The sequence below is a fragment of the Misgurnus anguillicaudatus genome, chromosome 14 (genome assembly GCF_027580225.2).
Source record: "Misgurnus anguillicaudatus chromosome 14, ASM2758022v2, whole genome shotgun sequence".
In the NCBI taxonomy this organism is placed as follows: Eukaryota; Metazoa; Chordata; class Actinopteri; order Cypriniformes; family Cobitidae; genus Misgurnus; species Misgurnus anguillicaudatus.
The window spans coordinates 29,527,604-29,552,904 of NC_073350.2; the positions used below are offsets into that span (position 1 = coordinate 29,527,604).

General features: G+C 38.5%; 3 protein-coding genes across 8 annotated transcripts in view; 2 read left to right on the forward strand and 1 right to left on the reverse strand.

Annotated features, from left to right (window-relative positions):
• The window catches only part of grm2b (glutamate receptor, metabotropic 2b), a 38,251-nt gene extending 30,231 nt beyond the window's left edge, over positions 1-8,020 (forward strand). For 3 of the 5 annotated variants that reach the window (XM_055183677.2, XM_055183679.2, XM_055183678.2), the window contains exons 3-6: positions 2,195-3,032; positions 3,319-4,382; positions 6,001-6,184; positions 7,194-8,020. In XM_055183677.2, coding sequence (XP_055039652.2) covers positions 2,195-3,032; positions 3,319-4,382; positions 6,001-6,184; positions 7,194-7,267 — 2,160 coding nt within the window. In that variant the 3' untranslated portion in view covers positions 7,268-8,020. Of the gene's footprint in view, positions 1-1,326; positions 2,090-2,194; positions 3,033-3,318; positions 4,383-6,000; positions 6,185-7,151 lie in introns of those variants that run through there. The other 2 variants (XM_073876211.1, XM_055183680.2) reach the window with 2 other exon arrangements.
• A 921-nt stretch (positions 8,021-8,941) lies between these two features.
• rrp9 (ribosomal RNA processing 9, U3 small nucleolar RNA binding protein) lies at positions 8,942-15,443 on the reverse strand. Of its 2 annotated transcripts, none has more exons than XM_073876213.1 (15): positions 15,237-15,443; positions 15,007-15,087; positions 14,806-14,918; positions 14,543-14,610; positions 14,393-14,434; positions 14,174-14,305; positions 13,977-14,096; positions 13,779-13,871; positions 13,271-13,371; positions 13,030-13,164; positions 11,083-11,145; positions 10,030-10,175; positions 9,787-9,866; positions 9,491-9,564; positions 8,942-9,210 (listed from the first exon to the last, which is right to left on the reverse strand). In XM_073876213.1, exons 1-15 carry the CDS (start codon positions 15,311-15,313, stop codon positions 9,117-9,119), a joined length of 1,419 nt encoding a protein of 472 aa, XP_073732314.1. In that variant the 5' UTR covers positions 15,314-15,443; the 3' UTR covers positions 8,942-9,116. The 2 variants fall into 2 exon arrangements, with proteins under 2 accessions (XP_073732314.1, XP_073732313.1); XM_073876212.1 differs by having other exon boundaries at positions 10,021-10,175; positions 15,237-15,442.
• A 2,548-nt stretch (positions 15,444-17,991) lies between these two features.
• Positions 17,992-25,248, forward strand: LOC129428204 (probable G-protein coupled receptor). Its single transcript, XM_055185145.2, has 2 exons — positions 17,992-18,244; positions 21,416-25,248. Exon 2 carries the CDS (start codon positions 21,520-21,522, stop codon positions 22,807-22,809), a length of 1,290 nt encoding a protein of 429 aa, XP_055041120.2. The 5' UTR covers positions 17,992-18,244; positions 21,416-21,519; the 3' UTR covers positions 22,810-25,248.
• Positions 25,249-25,301: the final 53 nt, after the last annotated feature.

Here is a 25,301-nt window from a genome sequence, read left to right on the forward strand (position 1 = left end):
CAACAATACCGTTTTACAGCTCATGTAAAGCTATGATATAATAACATCATCTTTGCAATAACAGATTTTATAGTCATGATTTTATGAGTGTATGACTTTAAACAAGATTATTGGTTTTATGTCTGTTTATAGCTGAGAAATGAGTCAATTTTACTTTAAACTACATTTAAAGTGAAAAATTATAAATATCATTCAGATTTCTGAAGGGTGTGTTATACCCTGAGGGAAACTTACACCGTATGTAACATTATTATTGGGTGTGCTATCACTGTGCCATCTCGAGTGATAAAAATTGTGTCCATATGAGCCACATGTAACTATGGCCTGAAACCATATGAGCTCAAATGAGAAAAATAACAAGACAGGGTAAAAGAAAGTGGACTCTTGCTCTTACCAAGTTTGCAGAGGGCATCTGTGGGTTACCAAGGTTCTTGTTAAAGGAATAGTCCATTTTCTTAAAAGAAAAATCCAGATAATTTACTCATCACCATGTCATCCAAAATGTTGATGTCTTTCTTTGTTCAGTCGAGAAGAAATTATGTTTGTTGAGGAAAACATTGCAGGATTTTTCTCATTTTAATGGACTTTAAAGGAAACCAACACTTAACATGTAACAGTTTTTTTCAACGGAGTTTTAAAGGACTATAAACAATCCCAAACGAGGCATAAGGGTCTTATCTAGCAAAACGTTTGTCGTTTTTGACAATAAAAATAACAAATATACACTTTTAAACCACAATTTCTCGTCTTCCTCCGTTCCTGAAAGCGTCTGCATGACCTCACGCAATACGTCATGACGTCAAGAGGTCACAGAGAACGAACGCGAAACTGCGCCCCAGTGTTTACAAGTGTGTTGAAAGAGGACTGTTCCTACGTTGTTGTATGTCAACTGATACTAATTAATGTCTTTGTGTCAGTTTATTGTTTACAATGGTCCGCAAATGTGCGTTTTATATATGTAACACGTGACCTTTCCACGGCATTACGCAATTTCGCTAGGTCGCGCTGGACCGGACCTAGACGAAAAGTTGTGGTCCAAAAGTGCATATCTCCATTTTTCTTGTCAAAAATGAAAACCGTTTCGCCAGACAAGACCCCCATGCCTCGCCTGGGATCGTTTATAGTCCTTTAAAACTCAGTTGAAAAAACTGTTACGTGTTGAGTTAAGTGTTAAGTGTTGGGGTCCATTAAAATGAGTTTTCCTGAAAAAACATAATTTCTTCTCGACTGAACAAAGAAAGACATCAACATTTTGGATGACATGGTGGTGAGTAAATTATCTGGATTTTTCTTTTAATAAAATGGTCTATTCCTTTAAGACTTGGATGGTAGACCCGTGTCGTCTCATCAGACTTGGTTGTTTCAAGCATCTTGCTGCCTTATTTCTTATGGATTCTGTCTCTATACAAAATCTCAGACCTGATGATGGTGAAATGATCAGTGGCCAATTGCATAAACAGTTGCTAAGTATAGACCAGGGGTCTCCAACCCTGCTCCTGGTGAGCTACCTTCTTGCAGATTTTAGCTCCAACCCCAATCAAACACAGCTGAAGCAGTTAATCAAGGTGTTCAGGGTTGCTTGATAATTACAGACAGGTGTAAGAGCTGGGTTGGAACTGAAATCTTCTGGAAGGTAGCTCATCAGGACCACCGGGTATAGACTGTGTCTTAAAAACTAGTCTGACTAACTACCAATTAGTAACAATCTTACTAATATTTCATACAAGCAAACATACATAAACATATAAAACAAATATAAATAAGCATCTTAAAACCATTTTTGGTGAAACATCTAAGTGATCTCAATAGTTTAAATACCATCTTTATCCCAGATGTTTTTATTAAAATTTGTTACAATCCGTGATACAATCGTCGACATACAGTAAGAGATACAAAAAGAAATCTCTACATTTTAAAATCTGACAATAATATGTGACACTGTTGCGACTGCATCCAAATCACTGGAAAGAAACATATGAGATTACCTATCTGAAAAGAATAACAAGAGATTTAAAGAAGAAGAAGAACTCCTTGAAGAACAATAGGGTCCTCGCACCTCGGTGCTCATAACAAGAGGCTTAAGCGAAATGTAATCTTTATTTAATGCCTCATGTATAATTTTGTATTTGTGTGTATGATGGCATTGCACAAAGGTGTCCCTGCATAATGATCAATTATTTTTCTCTGTGTGCAGGTGGCAAACCTCCTCAGACTCTTCCAGATCCCACAGATAAGTTATGCTTCCACTAGTGCCAAACTCAGCGACAAATCCCGTTACGATTATTTCGCCCGAACCGTCCCACCAGACTTCTATCAGGCCAAAGCCATGGCTGAAATCCTGCGCTACTTCAATTGGACCTACGTTTCCACCGTAGCCTCAGAGGGCGACTACGGTGAAACGGGCATCGACGCCTTTCAACAGGAGGCTCGGGTACGCCAAATCTGCATCGCAACTTCAGTGAAAGTCAGTCGCTCTGTTAACCGAGGGAACTATGAAAATGTCATCCGCTCGCTCCAGCAAAAAGCCAACGCCAAAGTGGTGGTCCTCTTCACCAAAAGCGAAGACGCCAGGGAATTGCTCTCCGCCGCAGCCAGAATGAACGCTACCTTCATTTGGGTGGCCAGCGACGGCTGGGGCGCACAGGAGAGCGTCGTCCACGGCAGCGAGAAGGCGGCCAACGGGGCTTTCACCATTGAGCTCGCCTCGTACTCTATCAGGGAGTTTGAGGACTATTTCACCAAGCTCACACCTGAACTCAACACAAGGAATCCGTGGTTCAGGGAATTCTGGGAGCACAGGTTCGGTTGCCGTGTACATGAACACGGCTGTGCCATGAAGAGCCTAAGGAACGGGGCGTTTAAACCCGAATCAAAGATCATGTTTGTGGTGAATGCTGTCTACGCTATGGCCTATGCCCTGCACAACATGCGGCAAGCTGTTTGCCCCAACACCACGAAGGTGTGCGATGCTATGAAGCCAGGCAATGGGAAGAGGTTCTACCGTGAGTTTATTCTCAAGACGAAATTCGACGGTGAGTAGTAGTTAACTGCCTATTTAACCAATATTTGAGTCTTGAAGTGAAAGTTAATTTGTTAACTTCCAACTCGTATCATCTTGTTTTTTGTTTCCCCCACTGGCAATATTGGATGTTATTAAATTTATAAACATGAAGCATTTCTTTTATCAAATTACCAAAGAGCTACAATTGGTCTCCAACATAATCCAATCTCATATACAGAGTTAGTCAGAGCTTGTTATTATGTATTATTTTAAAGTGTACCTAATTTTAACAAAACATCTCATCTTGACTTTTTCAGCTCCTTTCAGACCAGCTGACACTGAGAACGTGGTACGGTTCACCTCATTAGGAGACAGTTTGGGTCGCTACAACATCTTTTACTACCGCAAAGAGGACAACAAGTTTGTCTATAAGAAGGTAGGCTACTGGTCACAGGGCTTAGTGCTGAATACCAGTGTGGTAAACTGGGCTACCGGGGTGGTCCCTACATCCCAATGTAGTGACCCATGCCATCCCAATGAAGCTAAAAGCATGCAACCTGGCGATGTGTGCTGTTGGATCTGCATCCCATGCCAACCTCACCAGTATCTTCTAGATGAATTTACCTGTATGGACTGTGGTTTTGGTGAGTGGCCCCTCGCCAACCTGACCGGTTGCTACGAGCTTCCAGAAGAGTACATCCACTGGTCAGACGCTTGGGCGGTGGGACCAGTCACAATTGCTTGTTTGGGAATGCTATGCACGCTTGCGGTAGCTGGAGTTTTCCTACGCAACAATGACACCCCGGTGGTGAAAGCTAGTGGTCGAGAACTCTCATACATCCTGCTGTCTGGTGTACTCATGTGCTACGCCATGACCTTCATTTACATTGCTAAACCCTCTGCTTTCGTCTGCGCCCTCCGACGTCTCGGCCTCGGCACATCTTTCGCCGTCTGCTACTCGGCTTTGCTGACCAAGACCAATAGGATTGCTCGAATCTTCGGCGGGGCACGGGATAGTGCCCAGCGACCACGATTCATCAGCCCTGCCTCTCAGGTTGCGATCTGTGCCGTGTTGATTTCAGCCCAGTTGTTGGTTGCCCTCGTCTGGCTCCTGGTAGAGGCACCCGGGGTGAGGAAAGAAGTGGGCCCAGATAGGAGAGATGTGGTCACTCTGAAATGTAACAGTTTGGACTCGAGCATGCTGGTGTCCCTTACCTACAACTGCATCCTTATCATTCTCTGCACCTTCTACGCCTTCAAGACCCGGAAGTGTCCGGAAAACTTCAACGAGGCCAAGTTCATAGGCTTCACTATGTACACCACCTGCATTATCTGGTTGGCCTTCCAGCCCATCTTCTACGTCACAGCTAGTGACTACAGAGTAAGTACGATTCAAAATTTGGTTAATGCTTAAGTTTATTTGTATGGCCTGCAGGGCCACATAACACTGTTTTATGATCTGGCAAACTCTAATCTGATTGGTTGGTGTTATGCTACCTAACTAATCCAGATAAACAAGTTTATGTTTATTTTACCATTACGGTAGCTACAAATGCTCAACTTGAGACTAATGCATGTACAGTTTTTTGTAACAGACGGCAAAACACAAAAAATGCAACTGTGAATACATAAACATATTAGGAAATAAGCGCTAATGCTAATTACAAATAGCAGCAGATAGTTGCTATCAAACATGCTCAAACTTTCCTTTCGACTTTTCTCATGAAACCCAAGACTGACTTTAATCTTGGTAAAGTTTTCTGCAAGTCACAACGACAAACATGAGATTACTTCAAGTGCTCCTCTGGATCTATAAACCAGACAAACTTATTGTCCTGGTGCGAACATGCAGCAAAGCGACGCAACTGTCTAGTCAATAAACAAACACTATGTGAGGGATGAGGACTGCCTGTCGCATTTCATCAGGAGTCTGTCACTGCCGTCGGGCCAGAGATGTCAGAGCCTTGTTAGAGACACGGTAAACACGGTTATCAAGAACGACCTCAGGCTAAAAGAGAGGCCATTTCTGCACCATATCAGCAAACTATTTCAGAAACAAAACACTTCATCTACAAAGAAATATTCTCGGCTTAGTTTGTTGGTGTTTATATCAGTATGCTTTCTTGGTGAGAGCCAGTTAACCTTTGAAAGGAGGGGAGATGGGATCATATTTGAAGGTTGAGTGTCAGGCAATTGATTGAAAGATTTACTTAGCCAAAGATCGAATAATAAGGGTATTCTTTCTATCTTCATACTATTCCAGCATCTATGGCTATATTCATGGCAAGAACTCGTTAATCTATACACAAGTTGATCCATACACAGTTTTGGGGAGGGGCAATTTGGTATGTCCAATTCCCCCAACGTTCATGTACATTTACTCCGGAGTTCCCGGAGTAAACCCACACTGACACAGGGAAAACATGCAAACTCCACAGAAAAGGCCACCTGCCCTAGCCGGCGCCTGAACCGGGGACCTTTTTGCGGTGAGGCAACAGTGCTACCTACTGAGCCACCCCAATTAGGGTATTTCCATGGACATAAAATTGAATGACATCAAAGGAGACATTTCACAAAACCGTCTGTGGACCCCATTCACTTCCATAGTAGGAAGCGAACGGGGTCCACGAATGGTTTGGTTACAAACATTTCTCAAAATATCATCCTTTGTGTTTACCAGAACAACAAAATATGCAGGTTTGTAACAACACAAGAGTGAGTAAATGACAGAATTTTCATTTTTGGGTGAACTATCCCTTAAATCTAAACCATGCCTGGGAAACCGCCCCATGATGCTCCTGAAAAACAATAACGACCCCCCCCCACAACATCACAGGGCAAAAGCAAATTTTACTAAAACGTAAGAATGTGAGCGTACAAATTAGCCTCCTCGTTAAAAAGTATGAATTGCCATGAGATAGGTTTGAGATAAATGTACTGTATGAGTTAACAGTCCGAGACAATGTAACTGATGTTAAAACTGCTTCATCCCTATACAGGTGCAAACCACAACCATGTGCATCTCTGTCAGTCTGAGCGGCTCTGTGGTCCTCGGTTGCCTTTTTGCCCCCAAGATCCACATCATTCTTTTCCAGCCGCAGAAGAACGTGACAAATCTGAGGGCCAAAGAAAACCGCTTTTCCAGCGTCGCCACCACCGCACCGAGCTCCACTTACTCACAAGGTGAGCATATTTGCGAAGGTTTGGTCCAAAATAGTCTCTTATACATTACAAAATGCCTGTCCACTTAAACAAGCGTATTCAGGTTTTTTATTTTATTAATCACATTTAAGGGGACACTCCACTTTTTTGAAAATATGGTAGTTTTCCATCTCCCCTGGAGTTAAGCATTTGGTTTTGCCGTTTTGGAGTCCATTGGGCTGATCTCCGGGTCTGGCGGTACCACTTTTAGCATAATCCATTAAATCTGATTAGACCATTAGCATCACGCTAAAAAATAAACAAAGAGTTTTGATATTTTTCCTATTTAAAACTTGACTCTTCTGTAGCATCGTGTACTAAGACCGACAGAAAATTAAAAGTTGCAATTTCTAGGCAGATATGTCTAGGACTATACTCTCATTCTGGCGTAATAATCAGTGACTTTGCTGATGTAACATGGCTGCAGGAGGCGCAATTTTTATTACGCAGCAGCCAAAAATAGTCCCCTTAGTAACATTCAATAGCAGGGGACTATTTTCAGGCAGTGCGTAATATCACTCACTACGCCTGCTGCAGCCATGTTACAGCAGCAAAGTCCTTGATTATTACGCCGAATGAGAGTATAGTTCCTAGCCATTTCGACCTAGAAAATCGCAACTTTAATTTTTTGTCGGTCTTAGTACACGATGTAACTACAGAAGAGTCAAGTTCTAAATAGGAAAAATATTTATTTTCTAGTGCGATGCCAACGGTCCAATCAGTTTCAATGGATTGTGCTAAGCTATGCTAAAAGTGCCAGCGCCAGACCCGGAGATCAGCCAAATGGACTCCAAAAAAGCAAAAATCAAACGTTTAACTCTAGGGGAGCCGGAAAATGAGCCCACCCTCAAAAAAAGTGGAGTTTCTTTTTAATGACTAATATACTTGAGCTTCTGAAATATTTGTAGATGATGATCATACAATGACTGTGACTTATATCTCAATTTAGGTTTATCTGACTGAAAACTTTTAAGTAAACATATTTCCACAGCTTCCGCCTCTACCATAGTCCCAACCGTGTGCAATGGAAGAGAAGTGGTGGACTCTACAACATCATCCTTGTGAATATAAAAACATTACAGCAGGATGGGGCCAATTTTATATCAATTGAGGCTTTGAATGCAATCCTGCTCTACACTTAATCTTGGTTCATTTGATCCTTCTAAAAAATGAACTACATGGACACTTCATGGTGGTCGTCCAAACATGGTCGACACCAAATTCACCAAGCATGTTTTTTGTCTTTGTTATACAATAAAGCTGTCGTCTATGATCGAATCTTGATCTTTAGGAGCCAATTTAAATGTGCCACAATATTATGCCACAGTAGCCCAGAAGGTTTGACACTGGATAAAACCATTTTACAGAAATGAATGTACTGCCGATATGTACTCTAGTTTTTTGTACACTACAAAAATATTAACAAGTGTAATGTTAACAGTAGGTTTGAGTTCTCTATATAACAGCATTCGGAAATCACTTCAAATGCTTTAATACTCGTACAGTCTCGCATTACTGAGCAGACGTGATGTACATGCAACCAATCCAGTGAGACTTGCACAAAATATTATAATGTGACTTATGTACCTGAGGGTATGTGATTTTTAGATGCTGTATTCTCAGTAAATGGGAGACTGTAACACATTTGGGTTTTAGTTCAGTGGTAACATTGTAAACTTTCATTCAGAGATGAGTTGATCGTCCTTATAGTGTTGTGATGTTTGATCCTTATGGAATAGTTTAGGTGTAAAGATGGAAAGTAACTATATTTCCCTTTTTTACTCGATTGCATTAAAGGGATAGTTCACCCAAAAATGAGAGTGGTGTTATTGGTGACTCGCCCTCATGTCGTTCCAGATTCGTGGGACCTCCGTTCATCTTTGGAAACACAGTTTGGGATGTTTTGTATTTGGTCCTGGAGCTTGTTTGACCCTTCATTGGGGATCTGTGTGCGGTGTACTGTCCATGTTCAGAAAGGTGGTAGGAACATCATCTAGGTGGTCCGTGTGGCATCGGTGGGCCAGTTGGAGTGTGTTGAAGCATCAAAAATGCATTTTGGTCAAAGAGTAGCGAAAATTGCGACTTTGTTTGGCATTGTCTTCTCGCATGCACGGGACTGGGGTCACGTGGCTGCAGTGACGCGGCTGACGTGTTATCTGGTGCGCCCCAGCTTTTTTTGTGCGCCGGGCTTCGTTTACAGTCTGAGGGAGACGCACGCTGCAAGTTTGGAAAAAAACTTCGCAAACATGTCTGAGGATAACACGTCATCCGCGTCACTGTAGTCGCGTGGCTTTGGTCTCGTGCATGCGGGGGGACGGTGCTGAATGGAGTCGTGGTTTTTGTTGTTTTTGGATCAAAATGTGTTTTCGATGCTTCGACACACCCCGGCTGGCCCACTGGTGTCGCATGGACTACTTTGATGATGTTTTTGTTGCCTTTCTGGACATGGACAGTGTGCCGTACGTGTATTTTCAGTGAGGGGTCAGCAAGCTCTCGGACTGGATGTAGAGCATCTTGAGCTGTGTTCTGAAGATGAATGGAGGTCTTATGAGTTTGAAACGACATGAGGGTGAGTCATTGGTGACATTATTTTCATTTTTGGGTGAACTATCCCTTTAAATCCCTAGTGGTCAGTTTTGAAAAAAGTAGATGATGCAAATGTTTTAATGTGAACTTTGGCGAAGTGTGTTATTATTGTATAATATGTAAATAAATTATTTTTTAAAAATAACAGACGTCTTCATGTTTGATGGTCAGTAGCCACCATGTAATTCAAATTGTAGCATTGGATTGCAAATCATAACAGAAATTTAATCGCACTTATAGTTTTCTCTTTTACATCACGTTATGTAAAACAAAGAAAACAAAAAAAAACATCTCCACATTTGGGTAAATTCCTCCATACGAGGGTGCGCTATTGAACAACTTCTGCCTCCTTTGTTTGTCTTTTAAGGGGAATGATATAAAGTCCATTTTTAGCCTCCTTTATTCTCCACCAACGGCCCAATCTGACAAAAACAGAAAAAGCAAAACACGCTCAATTCAAGAATATGAACAAAATGAACGTGTGTGAATAATGCATTTTAGGAGAAGCAAAATTTGCCAATGACATTAGTGCCATCTAGTGGTAGCAAACCATTACTACACTGCATGCTTTGAGTGTACAGATGACTAAATAAATGTGTTAACTATAAAAAATAAATAATACATATGCAAATAAATAAATATTTATATAATCTTTCATTTTTTATCATTTATATGTCAAACTAAATAAAAAATAAAACTCACCTGTGCTCCTGTCCAACTCCTGCCACGAGAAACTTCCCAGAATTAGAAAACTTCAGGCTGTTTACGAATCCCGTCTAAATAAGAAAGTGATAAGCATTCATTAACATTCATAACATTTTGCTATTATCGCACAAGGTTACACACACATGCAAACTGGAGTGGCACAGACATTGTGGTTTAATGAACTGATACATTATTCATTCTCTTCACATGAAGTACCATCCATGTAAACACACAATAGTAGTCAGACTGACACTAACCAGTCTAAATAGCTTATATAGCTTTATAATACCCACCACCGGGATGCTGAAGAGAGGCTCCAGGCCTCTGAATCCCTGTCCACACTTCCAAAGCTTCACTGATGAATTATGGGAGCCTGTGGGGGACAACAATGCTTGATGTTAATCAGGTGCTTGTATTGCAGTCTCGGATGGAAATACTGAATGCATACAGCTTTGTGAACGAGGTCATAGTGGACTGAGTGGTTTATGAAGTGAGTTTTGTGCAATTGTGTGTGTGTGTGTGTGCACCTGAGGCACCTGACGCAACGGTGTCTGAGTTGTGCAACGCCGCCACGGACGACACCCAGTAAGGTTGCTCCAGACCTGTGTTGCCATGGCTACCGTGGGCTTGCTTCACCGTGCTCACCGGCTTCTTTTTATTAACGGTCCACACAGACAAGGAGCTGTAAAATAAAGCAGTAGTGAAGTGTAATTATTTACCCGTTGAGGAAAAGTGTATTACAGAAAAATATTCTAGTGGAGTGTGAGAGATACAAAAGATAACATGCAGACATAAGAAGAACTATGTGGAGCCAGCGCGCCACCATTTCTGAACTAGATGTGTTTACAAGCAAGTCATATATATGGGTCAATGACGTGACGTTAATTATTTTGTGTATGTATGGTTTAATTAAATGTAAAAGGGTTAAAATTTCAAAATAAATTTGCAGTTAATTGCATACATTCACTTTTTTTGAGGACCAAGTCTAAAATTTTTATTTTAGGTTTTATTTCATTTTGAAAGAATATTTGGGGTATAATTGCAAAAATGTCAATGTGGTGTAACCGGTCTGTGTCAATTGGTGTAACTACTATGTTTTTTAATGAAAATATAAATATATTTATAAAAATGTGGTATAAAATATAATCATCTAGTTTAGTGTAATATGATTTTTTTACATACATTTTTACATCATTTGTCAAAGATTATTTAGAAAACAGAGCTGTTTTCAGCATATGTCAGGACATATATATATAGGTGGTTAAAATATTTAATATTTCTCATTCTTTGGCACAATTGGTGGTTACACCATTTGACATTTTAAGGTCCATTCAGTCTTAACTTTCATAAAAATGGTGCAAACGTAATTTTTTATTGCATAAAATGAACATAAATACACTGTGCAATGAAATAAACCTGATGTGTGATTTTAAAACAAGTTTTTTAAAAAGATTTTTTAGTTTCTTATCTTGCCAAACCATTTTTGTCACTGACCCATATACGTAGGATGCGTTTCTTTAACCGGTGTCCATTTTAAACGTGTTCATTCTTAGGAAGGTGTGCAGATGTACCAGTATAGTTAAACTTACCCATCATCCCCTCCTGTAATCATGTGCTCTTCATTTATCAGCTGAATACAATCAATGGAGCTCCTTCAGACAGACAGAAGACAAAGAATTCAAAAATTATGCGTAATTTTGCATAAAACAGGAAGTGCAAAATCATGTTTGATCAGTATTGTCGAAAGTAAGAGACCACAATTTTTATATATAAACTGTACACGTCAATGTTTGTGCAAAGAATTGAACCAATACTCCAGCCAAATATAGGGTGGCCATTCGTGCCAGTTCCGCCGGACACGTCCCCAACTTGATTTCAGGTGCATTCTCCGGAAGTCGCGTTGGTCGACTGCATACGTCATTAAGGTTTAATATTTCGGGTTCAATTTCAGAAAAGCAACCGTTACATTTCAAGGTAAGAATGAAACTACAATGATTGTATGTGTTAAATAAATCTTAATTTTCTAATGTATTTTAACTGAAATGTGAGAACCTCGATGACGTATGCGGTCGAGCAACGCGACTTCCAGAAAATGCACCCGAAAACATGTTCGGGACGTGTCCGGCAGAACTAGCACGAATGGTCGCCCTAGCCAAATATCAAAATTACCGCATGATTTACTCACACTAAAGCAATTCGAGATACATATCTCCATCATCTTTCAGACAAATACATTTGGAGTTATTTTAATAAATGTCCTGGCTCCTCCAAGCGTTATAATGGTAGAAAATGGGAAACAGGGAACAACTTCTGACTTCGAAGCCCAAAAAAAGTGCATCCATCTTTCACAGAAGTAATCCACACGGCTCCAATGGGTTACTAAAGGTCTTCTACTAGTAATCGATGCGCTTTTGTAAGAAAAATATCCATACTTTAAAGGGGCCATGGCATGAAAATCTGACTTTTTCCATGTTTAAGTGCTATAATTGGGTCCCCAGTGCGTCTATCAACCTAGAAAATACAAAAAAGACCAACCCAGTAACTTAGTTTTGGTAAACCATTCTTTGCAAGCACGTGAAAAAATAGGTCATTGAATTTTTGCTCTCCTTATGATGTCATAAGGAGCTCTTATTATAACAATACCGCCCCTTAATCTGCACTATCCAATCACAGCACTGCCATTTAGTGCAGAGAAAAAGAGAGAAAGAAAATAATTCACAGCACAATTTAGTTTTAATTGCAAAAAAACACCATCATTGTGATCAGTGTTTGCACTTCATCCGCTTATTTGCATTTTAAAGGACACACCCAAAACGGTACATTTTTGCACACACCTACAAAGTGGCAATTTTAACATGTTATAATAAATTATTTATATGGTATTTTGAGCTAAAACTTCACGTATGTGCTCTGGGGACACCAAAGATTTATTTGACATCTTAAAAAAGTCTTGTGCCATTGCCCCTTTAAACTTTATAAACTGTATTAACTAGCTTCCAGTAACGGTGCCATCTTGAACTCACGCGATTCATGAGAGTTTTAGCATAGCGAGCGTTGATAGCCATGGGTACGTTGCGCAGTGACTCTCGTGGATCAAGTGAGTCCAAGATGGTATAGTTACTGGAAGCTAGTTATTATAGTTTATAAAGTTTAAAACATGGATATTTTCTGATTACCAGCAAAATACCTTTATTAACCCCTGGGAGCCGTGTGGATTACTTCTGTAAAAGATGAATGCATTTTTTTGGGCTTTGAAGTCAGAAGTTGTTACCCGTTTTCTCCCATTATATTACATACATATTATAAGCTCGGAAAAGCAAGGACTTTACTAAAATAACTCCAAATGTGTTGGTCTAAAAGATGATAGACATGTATTTCAGATTGCTTGAGGATTAGTAAATCATGGCGAAATTTTAATATTTGGCAGGAGTATCGATTTAAGATAATAAAAAAAAAAATTAAGGTCATACTGGATATAAAAAACTACAAACATCCACATAAAAAAGAAGAGCAATCGGTCAGCATTAAAAACTCACTCGTGTCCGTGAAACACAAGCTGTGACTCTTCTGCAATCTTCCAGACTCTGACGGTTCGGTCTCTTCCTCCTGCGGTCACACATCTCTCTCTGCTCAAACAGTCCAACGCTGTGATTTTGTCCTGATGGCCGAACCTGAGGTAAGATAAACACACACACACAAATTAACCTCATCATGTATGAACCATACAGCGTTAACTTAGTTCTCTTTAATTCAAACGTACAAAGTACATGTACTCACAAGGTTTCTACATATGCGTTCTCCGCAACGTTCCACACTTTCACCGAGCGGTCATGTGATGCGCTGTAGAGGTCGTGGGTCCCTCTTCGAAATGCCAAACCCTGTAAAGACAGATAAAGAGCTTTGTGATGGCCATTTGTAGGAATTCAATATCAAACCCAATACAATAATAGTAAAGGAAAAAAACATTTATCTATCTGCAAGACTTATTTTTACAAAATAAGAGTGATTGAGATCGTTGCATTTTGTCTTAAGCACTGCAACCCCCTCAAAAGTTTTCAGTCGTTAAAGTTTCAGAGAAATTTAGTCATATACTTAAATATATTCAATGCAGCTTCCTCATACAGCAGGGGTTATGTAAATATGTGCGCAGAACTGTAATTGGTACTGTCTGAACCAAAATTCACATTTGTCATGTAAAGTCATGCTGGGGGATTTAACAAGGACTCCTGGCAGAGAATGAATGTATGTGTATTTATATCTAAACCCAGTAAAATCTTTCACTCACTGATACAGCATCTCTGTGGCCTCTTAACTTGTACAGGTGTTTACATGTTGCAGCATCCCAGATCATAATGAATCTATTCATGTCTCCAGTAGCCTGTTGGGTAGAAAGATGAAATAATTTTAAATAACAGAAGCATTTCTTTTTAATTGAAGTGTAATCTATAAACCGATCAATAAGAATTCAGTCCAGCATGCTCACCAGGTATTTGCCATCAGATGATATGGCCATACACAGCACATGGGATCTGTGTCCCACGTGTTGATCGTCTGTACCTTTATGTCCACGTGCGATCTTGTGCACCTTCTTTCCACTCTCTACCTCCCCTGAAAATACACATTATTACACAATAGTATCCATGCAAATTGAGCAATTATAGATTCTGTGAGAAAATATACCTCCCATTTGATGATGGAGCAGTCTTTGCTTGCAGAAAAGATGTATTTTTCATCCGGGGTGATCACGAGACACGTGACCGACAGTTTGTGTCCTCTCAACAGCCGGATCTCTGCTGGATCAGGAGCTATGAGCTGATGATGAACAAACAAATAATATCAGCATCAAACACAACTAAATGAAAGTCTATAGTCATTGGAGGAAACAGAAATATCACTCACTTCTTTGGCTATCAGTCTTTGTAGCCGGCCTTTTTGTTCCAGCTGTGGTGAATAAAGGAAAAAATTGATTACTTAAAATAGATCCTATCTGTTTCTTAAAGTATATACAGTATACACGTTTTTTCATTTATGTTTATTAAATGAACATACCACATCCTCCTGGAGTCTTCCAGCTATCAGGTCGGTCTCAAAAGATTCTTCTTCTGCTTTCTTCTCCTCTGCAAACACAAAGCAAATACTTTTAGATAAGCTGCATGTTACAGTCGCTCAATTGGTAAATCGTAGCATCAGCAACACCAAATCAGATGATTTAATTCTTATGAATGCACTACAGGTCAGTTTGGCAAAAAGCATGTTTCCTAATGCATTAATACAGCCTATTTTAAGATGTTTGGATGTCTGATCTTACACACCTTCCTCTCTCAGCTGCTCCAGGTAAAGTTTCGCCAGACGAAGTTTCTTCTCCTGTGGCGTCTCCTCAATCTCATCATCTTCATTTTCAGCCTGTTGTCTATTTTGTACTGAACTGTTGAAGATATGCGAGATTAAAAAAGAGAAATGAGCACTCGATATCAGCATTCATTTAACTCAACACACTGAAGTATATTTGTTACCTCTCGTTTTCCGAGTCACTCGATATTTCTTCGTTCATTCGTTTATTGAGCTTTTTTGATCTTCCTTTGCCATCGTCTGTATTACTCTACAAAACAGAATTGCGACAATTGCTTTTGTTAAGATTGACAAAGGAAGGAATACGTGTTATGAAGAAGAAAAACAGAAACAACCACGTTAAAACGTAATGTACATAAGAAACGTATACGTGTGCTACAAGCTAAGCAAAATCTTACTCTTTCTTTTTAAAGCAGATGATTTATCTCCCTTATTAGGCACCGCTTTTTTCTTTATAAAGAAAGATGACATGGTGGAAGAGGTTATCTGCTGTTTTATGAAATAATTTAGTACTGCTAGATTTGACTTACAACTACTCTGTTAGCACTCACATGGTCACTAACACATGCGGATTCTCGGATGTTACACATGTGAGCATGCGCACCACAGCGCCGCTCGATGGCGCGGCGGTATTACGAGAGATTCACAATTACTCAAGAACAAATTTTCAAAGAAATTCTGGGATGACCTTTATATTTGTTTAAGTTTGAAAAATGTAATACCTGACTTTAACTTTAAAACTATCAAATATTTCTCTTTTTCTTTGAATTACGATCATGAAATCTTGGTGAACAATATTGTGCTGTTGCCATTACTTCATACCAAAGAGTATAGAAGCCAAGAGGCGAAACTCAATAGAACGCTCCATAGCAACAGCAAAGAGTATTTGGCAACAGTTGCCCCCATGACGTGACGGCGCGGCCGCCATTATGGACTGAAAACTGAAGGAAAACGCCGAAAAATAATGAGAGTCAATGGCACTGAAACAACTTAACATAACAAAAACTTGGCATTACTTCTTTTTTTTTTCTGGTCGTCATATCTAAATACGAAAACAACGTGGTTATGCATGGCCTAATTATCCTTAGGAAAATAGTATTTTGGGAGAAAATATTACTATAAAAGTACGATAAGACTACTATAGAAATACTATAGCGGCTCTAGGATATTATAGAGGTATTACAGAACATAACATACTTCTGTGATGTTCTAATACCTCTATAATATTTTAAAGCTGCTATAGTATTTCTATAGTACTCTTATCGTACTTCTATAGTATGTCCCAAATTATAGTATTCCTATAAGATTACTTTACCATTTTGTCCCAAAATACTATAAGATTCCTATAGTACTTTTTCGTAAGGGTTTGTCCCCCACCGAATCGGCTTCATTAGCCTGCCTACCACTTACGGTTTGCAAAGATACAATTATAAAATTACTGCAAACCTTTAATCTATCAATATTTATGTTCTATTATGCATTTTCCTTGTTATATGAATAACAGAAATTCATGAAATAATATATAGGCAGACACACAGTAATAAGATATTTATTCAAATGTTGATTTTGAAATGAGTGAACATCACCATATATATGATTTGGAAAAATAAATAAATACAATTATAAATGAACATTTCTTAAGAGTTAATCTTTTACATAGAATATCACCAAAATATTAACAAGTTTTTTCAACATCTTCAGTGAAAGTGAACACAGTGAACATTTCAATGGCAAGAACAAAAAAAAAATGCGATCTAAAAAATCCGTCAATCATTAGTTTATAAGGCAAACTTGACAGATGCACTAGCCTAACATTTAAGCAGATTTACAAACGTCATTAAAATATTTCCACTTAAATGAGTTATTACCTTTGTGCATCCTTTGGAAACCGATGAAATGCCAAATCGCAGAACACTGCTTGCGTTTTAACCACTTGCTCATCTTCACAGTTGTGAGGCGCGCTAACGATTTCAGCAGCTTTCATTCCATAATGGCGGCCGTGGCTCCGCAGCGCCATCTACAGACTGTTACCCATAACACAACAGAGTTTCGCCTCTTGGGCTTCTATACTCTTTGTTCATACTGTACACAAATGCATATTCTTTAAGAACCCTTCCACTTTCATACTTTTGCATCAAGATTGAATGATCTTCTTCAAGTCATTAAGACTTTGTGTAACAAAAAAGCCCTTAAATTATATAATCTTCTTAAGGTATTTTTTGATGATAACCCCCTTGTGTAATATTTTATTTTGTATTTATTTTCTTTGTTTTCTAGTTTTATGTTTTTTATTTATATTTTATGCTGCTATTTGGACGTCTTTGTAAAATAATAAGATATCTTGAGCATTGTTTGGTTTTTTGTATGGTTCTTTAAGCAATAAAGAAGAAGAAAAAACCTGTAGCCTACAAAACACACGTAACCCTTTAAGCCTAACGTAAATATAATATTTTTAGTATAAATATGAAGTTAGTCCACACAGGTGTCCTAGCAGAGTAGCCACATGTGTTATAAGTGTATATACTTGTACATTGATATACACTATCATTCAAAAGTTTATGGTAACTTACTTTTAATTTTTCCCTCATTTAAACCATGTTTTTACTGTTTTATGTTTTAATATTATTGTTTATTATTATTTTTAAAGATCTTTTTTCTAAAGTCTTTGTATATGTGCTGTCTTAAATTACACTTTTATAGTTTGTTTCATAATGTGATATATTTTTAAGACATTGTTTGGATAATTATTTGCATTATTTTTTTTTCACAATTACATGAATTACAGAGTGTGCAAATACCTTTTGGCACACTGTTCTGTATTTCTATGGGATGCATCATGTATACATACATATTGCTATTTATGAAGCTATTTGTGGTTTACAAAAATACTATAATAAAAAATAATACAAACATTATTATATAGATTATTTTTATGCACCAATTAAAAATGGCAAAATGCTGCCTTTCTCGAAAGTCTCTCCTAAACAAATAAATGTAATTGTTTTATGTTAATTTTATTGTATTTTATGAGTGTCTGGTTATTGCCTCAGTTCTGGTCAACTGTGCTCTCTCTCTCTCTCTCTCTCTCTCTCTTTCGCTCTCTCTCTCACCTGCAGTCCTCCTTCTCTTAAGTCAGTAAAGAGAGGTAGACACACTGTAATTACTATCAATAGATGATGCAGTGCAGTCTCCTAATGGATTGACCTGCACACCATGTACAGCTGCCTTTATAATGGTTTCCGCTGGTGGCATCAGTCAGTCTTAAGTGCAAAGACCACTGGAGCCAAACACAGCTCCATCAAGCTCTCTATACCATACACAGACTGTGCTTCATAAACCCACGGAGATAAACAACCCATGATGAAATCCTGGAACTTTAATGCTTGACCAGACATTTATCAGGTGAGATCATTTCAATTATTTATTACAGCAGTTTCATATTTAATCGTTGTAAAGTCTGATGTTATGTTATAGTAAAATTATGCAACTATACTGAGAAATTAAGCTCAGACTTTCAGATGTTACTATATTTTTTAAGATTTCTGCACCAGACTGTATAACGTTATATAGCCATATAATCACTTATGCTGAAGAATGCTGGAGGACTTGGATGAAAAGGTGTTTTTTACTATTACAACTCAGAAATATAGTCTAAATATTGTGCCGCTCTTTTTATCATTTTGAATCAGGAGTGAACTTTTACAGCACTTTGGAATTGAATTGAAATCGTGTTTTTCATCTACCTTTTCAATCAAATTCAAATTTATACTGTATAGCACTTTTCACATTTTTCTATAGAATAAAGAAAAATAATAAAAACACAGAAACAGGGCAATTTTTATATCATTTAAAATGTAATACATTTTATTATTAACATTTTTATACTGACCAAACAAAAACAGGACACATCTTTCATAACACCAAACCAAAAACCCGTGCATGTTGCCTGATCATCTTGTCCAAGCCGAAGAGATTAATGCCTGTAAAAAAATTATGTGTCACACAGATTAAAAGTGGAAGTCAGTTTTACTGCGGAATCAACAGATCGGTGTGTGTTTGGTTAGATTTGGCAGTCAACTTTTAATTTATTTGTTTATTACAGGTGATAAAATCTCATCTGAATTAATTTCTCAGTGTGCGAGGGCAAGGCATTACTAAGAGAAACAATCTGATTAACCTAAAACACGCTGGAACATTCTGTGCAGATGTGATGCAATACATCTGTGTGTACATTTGATGCCAAATTACTCTGCACTGATTCAAACTTAATGATTGACTAAATTATAGTAAATAACATGCAGTTTTAAATAGCAGCATATTCATCTTTATTTCTGTAAAAACAACTTGTAAAACTTTACTATAATAAATACAATCAGTTACTGAAAAATGTTAATTATCAGATAATAATGTTTCCACATATATGATTTTTATAGTATTTATTTTCATACTAACAGTATGTCTACTGTAAATACTGCATATATATATAGTTTGTCTACACTATCAGTTATCTAATTCTTGTAAATTATTGATGATTATAACTTTTCTACAGTCACAGTAAATGACAGCAGTGAGATGATGAGATGATGTGTTTGTTGTGGTTGTGGGAGAGTGTTTGTGTGTGTGTGTGCGTGTGTGTGTATTGTGATGTGCGAGTGACAATGAGCTCACATGCAAATAACAAAGAAAGCCCAGCTGCGGCCAAACAAGCAAACACATTATACTCCACTTCAAAAGCTTACAACACTTAGAGATCCATGAATAGAGCGACATGAATTATTCAAACTGATCAAGCTTCAATGTTCATCCAACGATTTATCCACACAAGTCCACAGCAAATCATCAAAACGCAATTGAAATGTTACAAGAAAACTTTTTACACACAATTTATTTCCTACACTGCAAAAAAAATGATTTTCTAGAAAAAAAATTCTTAGTATTTTTGACTTGTTTTCAGTAAAAATATCTAAAAAAATAAATAAATTAAGATGCTTTTCTTGATGAGCAAAACGACCCAAGAAAATAAGTCTAGTTTTTAGACCAAAAAATATCAAATTTAAGTGATTTTGTGCATAAAACAAGCAAAAAAAATTGCCAATGGGGTAAGCAAAAAATCTTGAAAATTTTTCTTAAACACTAAATTAAAAAAAATTCAAGAAAAATTAGCTTACCCCATTGGCAGATTTTTTTTTGCTTGTTTTATGCACAAAATTACTTAATTTTGATATTTTTGGTCTAAAAACTAGACTTACTTTCTTGGGTCGTTTTGCTCATCAAGAAAAAGCATCTTAATTTAAGAATTTTTAGATATTTTTACTGAAAACAAGACAAAAATACAAAGATTTTTTTTCTTTAAAATCATTTTTTGCAGTGTAAAACATGCTCTTACATAAATAATATGTGACCCAGAGTCTGTGAAAACCCAGTTGAAGTCTTTTTGTTTCACTGTAAAAAATTAGCTGTAATTTTGCAGCTGGTTGCCAGTAACTTACTGTAGAAGATAAAGTCTGAAAATGTTTCATGTTCATTTAACTTTAAACTAAATGTTGCCAGTAAATAACATAAATGTAAAATCTACAGTAAGTTACTGGCAGCTAGTTGCCAGTAATACCCAGTAATACTGTAATTTCTACAGACATTTTTTACAGTGTTGTTTTCACTACTGAAAAATCCAGCCAAGACCAGCATAAGTGGGTGAGCTGGTTTTAGCTGGTCTCCCAGCTTGGTTTTAACTGGTTTTGCTTGTCTAGCAAGCTAGTCTGTGTTTTGGTCACACCAGGTTGACCAGCATTGGCAGCCTGGGAGGATAATGCAGATTAAGGAGCAGTATTATCCCCTTCTGACATCACAAGGGGAGCCAAATTTCAATTAACTATTTTTTCACATGCTTGCCAACTGCTAATGCTGGTCTTAGCTGGATTTTTCAGTAGGGTTCATAATATCACCCTATAATATAAAGAGCACTATAAAAAGCACTGTTAAAATACCAAATTGATATATTTAAAACTGACTGAGTAAGATTGAAATTAACGATTGAATTCAAAATTTTATACATCATTCAGTCCCTCCAGAAAAACGTGATTATGCGATCGCATGATTATGCTGCACTTTCGAAGCATAAATTGCAGATTTCCATGCGCAAAATATGCGTGGCTTGCATAATTTCATAATCCCCGCATAATCTTAGCAGAAAGTTGAAAAATTGTCCATTTACTTCACACAAGCGCAGCCATGTCCCCGGTTGCCATGGGAACGTTATGAAATGGCGTGATTATGTGACGTGAACTTCAAAACAGTTTTCCCACCGTTTTTGCAAGTTCCCGCCATTTTTTGCAAGTTCCGGCAATTTCATCGCATTAAATTGCATAAATATCCCAGATATTCCATCGCATTTTTTAAAGAAAACTCGTAGTCGCAAGATCAAGGATTTTTGCCCGCAACAATCACAAAAAAACTTGTTTTTCTGGAAGGACTGATCATTGATACTTTTTTGTAAAGACTAGACAAAATAGATGGCATAAATAAATTTAAATGTGATTATGTTCAGGTCTAATTCTCATATTGTCTCTTCAACAGACCTAACTGCTGACCTCCAGACAAGGAGTCTTATTTTTCCTGACTGGTGGAAAATGGAGAAAACCCTGCTTTTGTTTCGTGTTGTGTGCCCTACGCTGTAAACAATGGAGACATCTGGATTACCTCAAGCAGCGGAGCTTAATGAAACTCAACTTAATGAGACATTAAGACATGGCAACCCAATACACCTGTCTCCCGGCATGCAACTGGGCACCATGTCCAATCCTCAATCACGTTTGAAAGACATGTCGGCCCTCATCGTCATGGTGACCCTTAATGCGGTAGCGCTGTTGGCAAACATCGGAGTCCTCGTCGTCGTTCTCAAAGTGCCCCATCTACGCAAGTTTTGCTTAGTGAGTCACCTGTGCATTGTGGATTTGTTGTGTGCCGCCCTGCTCATGCCTCTCGGGATCGTCTGCGGTTCGCCGTTCTTTGCCGGCGTAGTTTTTTCAGTATTTGAATGTCGGCTGTACGTGTTCATCAACGCCTTTCTCATATCTGCCTCGATCTTTACTGTAACTGTGATCAGCATCGAACGTTACTTCTACATTGTACATCCCATGAGGTACGAGACCAAGATGACCCAGTGCCTCGCAGCTGCTGTTATGGGACTGGTGTGGGTGGTTTCTACATTGCTTGGACTGGCTACCGTTATCGGGTGGCCAAATTACGGCAACAGAAGCTCTATCGCCGCGACCCACTGCTCTTTACATTGGAGCCACAGTGGACATCGACGAGTGTTTGCTATTTTGTTCTGCGCTGTGTGCTTTTGCGTACCCGCTGCTATTATACTTGCCGTTTATGGGAATGTCTATAAAGTTGCCCACACGGCCGCTAGGGACAGGGGTCCGATTCCTAGCCGGTCTACGCGTCGATCTGACTCTGTCAATAGCCAAACCACCATAATAACCACCAGCACCAGCGTCCGCAGAAATCAAATCCCCCGTAGAAGGAAAAAGATGCTGGTCGGCGGAAAAGCGGCCTTCACGTTGGCCATCATCGTGGGCCAGTTTCTACTTTGCTGGCTGCCTTACTTTGCTTTTCATTTGCATTTGTCTTTGGGGGTTTCTCATAGGGACTACGAGGAGGCAGAAGGTGCGGTCACCTGGCTGGCGTACTCAACATTTGCACTAAACCCGTTTTTTTACGGGCTGTTAAACCGTCAGATCAGGGAGGAGCTGCGCAAGGCACTGTTGTGTTGTCGAACGAGCAGTAGGCCGATGCTGACGCAAGCGTACGGACATGAACGTACAGGACAGGAGGACTTTTTTCATTTTTTGCATAGGAACGGTGGTGAGGGGGGAAACAGATGCAGCTACCACATGGTCACAACAAGGTCAACAGAACAAACCGGGTTTAGGATACCGGGACAGATACCAGAAGAAGTCAACTAAACTTATAAAAGTGATCGATTTAAGTGAAAAGCTTGTCAAGTATGGGACGCATACTCAAAATGTGACCTCTGCATTTAACCCATCCCAGTGAGAAGTGAACACATGCACATCAGGAGCACTGGGCAGCTATCCCAGCGCCCAGGGAGCAATTAGGGTAAGGTGCCTTGCTCAAGGGCACCACAGTCGAAACCCGCCGACCATGCGACTCGAACCGGCAACTCTCGGGTTACAAGCCCAACTTCTAACCACTAGGCTACAACTGCCTTGAGGGAGAGAGGAATGGAGAAAGCTTCATTGTTAAATGAGTAGTTCACCCAAAAATGAAAACTTTATTTATTCACCCCCGTATATCTTTGATCCCCTTTCTTTGTTCTTCAGAACCAAAATGCAGACTTTTAAAAAAGTGTTGTTTTGGGTTTTCTGGTTTCATGAAAGGCTTGACCAGTTCCCAGTGGCGACCGGTGACTTCTTTTTTAAGGGCGCATAATGTGAAGCTATCCACAAAATGTATGCAGCTTAGGAGGGGCACAAATTCAAAATAAGTGTTCGAAGTGTCATGTGTGTTGCTTGTGTTTTCAAGGTGTGTGTTTGTTGCGTCGTGTGAGCCATGTGCATCACGTGTTTTGTCGAAGTGGGTGCCTGCTGCACACGCGTCAAAACCGTTTATGATAAAAAGACGCTCACGTTTCTTAAATACACACAAGCCACTCCCTTAACAATAAACTCTGATTATGCATGAGATTATGCGAGTATCTGGCAAACGCGAGCGTCTCTTTTATCATGAACCCTTTGGAGGCATCTGCAGCGGGCACTTGTTTTGACAAGACACGTGATGCACATAGGATCACTCGACGCGCAGAACACATATTTTGAAATTACGAACCACACATATGACAGGTACATACATGTTGTGACGAACTTCGCATGGAGCGCCCTCAAAAAAAGAAGTCACCGGCGGCCACTGATGTAGTCCGTCATGTCGTGTGTGGCTCGTCATGCCAAGGTTTGTGTTGGGCGCATGATGCACATAGGTTGACATGATGTGCCGAACGCATATTTTGACATGATGAGCCACACACATGACACTCCGTACCGATATTTTGAATTTGCGCCTCTCGGAAGAGAAGTCACCGGCTGCCAAGTCGAGTGGAGTCATTTATTATCATTTATTTAACACTTTTGGGTCCTTTTTGAAGCTTGAAATAACACTTATATGTGTTTGGGTTCTGATGAACAAAGAATGACATTAGGGGTTCAAACGACATGAGAGTAAGTAAATAATTACAAACTTTTTGGGGTGAACTGTCCCTTTAAGTCTTAATCACAGCATTTTGCATATTTACCTTTGCTCATTTCAACCCGTCACTTACAGCAACAAATGCTTTTAACTTTTATAATTGTGACTGCATACATTACAAATTACAAATACAAATCTTACTGGGCCTTGAATACAAATGTCTTAGAACAGTGGTTCCCAAACTTTTTCAGCGTGCGGCCCCCCTTGTGTACAGTGCATTTTTTTGCGGCCCCCCAAAAGAAAATTTATGACAAAAACAGTTTTAAAATGTAATATTTTAATTAAACAAAACATATAACATTATACCTAGTAGTACTGTTTGTTAGTTGGCTTATTATTTTTTAGGTTTAATTACACAGAATTCATGATAAATTAATGTATTTTATAAAATGTCATAAAACTGGGGCCCCCCTGGGGGCCCAGGCCCCCAGTTTGAAAACCACTGTCTTAGAAAATATGTATTGAACTGATCATACGGATATTATAAAATTTAACAAGACTAATTTATTTATATTATTAAACTTCCTGAAGTTCAATTCTTTAAGGGTTCTGCAGAAAATATTCGTTTTTTAATAGCATCATTTATTTACATTTATCAATATGACAGAAATCCTTACCAGATGCATACATTGATGTTTTTGATGTAATATCATAACAATATTCAAACATCTTTTGTTTTCTTATTTAAACAATCAATCTCTTGTGCTGGTAAAAGTTTAAAGGAAATAAATGTTGCACTATTATAGCCAACTATTTGTACATACAGTAATTATTTCTGAATTTGTGTATTTCTTTTTGTACTCTTCCAAATGTAGATTTCACACACATGTAAAACGTTTCAAAGCCAAATTTGGTTGTATAATAAAGACAAATGAGTTTAACGCATTAAGCCTGACCTGTTTAGTTGTGTTGTGTTCACAGCTTATTGCGTGGTGGTCATCCACTGACTTATGTGTTTGCTGGCACAGCTTCTCATGTCCATTGTCTGTGAAATCCATTTGCTCTTATTTTCAAATGTTTATATATGGAGTCCCCTATTACATCACATGTATTGCTCTTTGTTTATTTACAAGTGCAACAATGTGACCATTATTGTCTTTTGTGTATTGTTTAGTAGTGGAGATGCACACAGTTGTATCTGTATCCACAAAGGTTTCTTTATTAAATGGTTTAAATATCAGTTATATTACACTAT

What these genes read in the sequence shown, in the direction of transcription:
- LOC129428204 (XM_055185145.2), top strand. Translation starts at nt 21,520, where the DNA reads ATGGAGACATCTGGATTACCTCAAGCAGCGGAGCTTAATGAAACTCAA.
- rrp9 (XM_073876212.1), bottom strand. Translation starts at nt 15,313, where the DNA reads ATGTCATCTTTCTTTATAAAGAAAAAAGCGGTGCCTAATAAGGGAGAT. An exon ending in CTCTCTTCAGCATCCCGGTG is followed by an intron (nt 9,565 to 9,786) that starts GTGGGTATTATA and finishes TTTCTTATTTAG; the next exon opens with ACGGGATTCGTAAACAGCCT. An exon ending in GGAGTTGGACAGGAGCACAG is followed by an intron (nt 9,211 to 9,490) that starts GTGAGTTTTATT and finishes TGTTTTTGTCAG; the next exon opens with ATTGGGCCGTTGGTGGAGAA.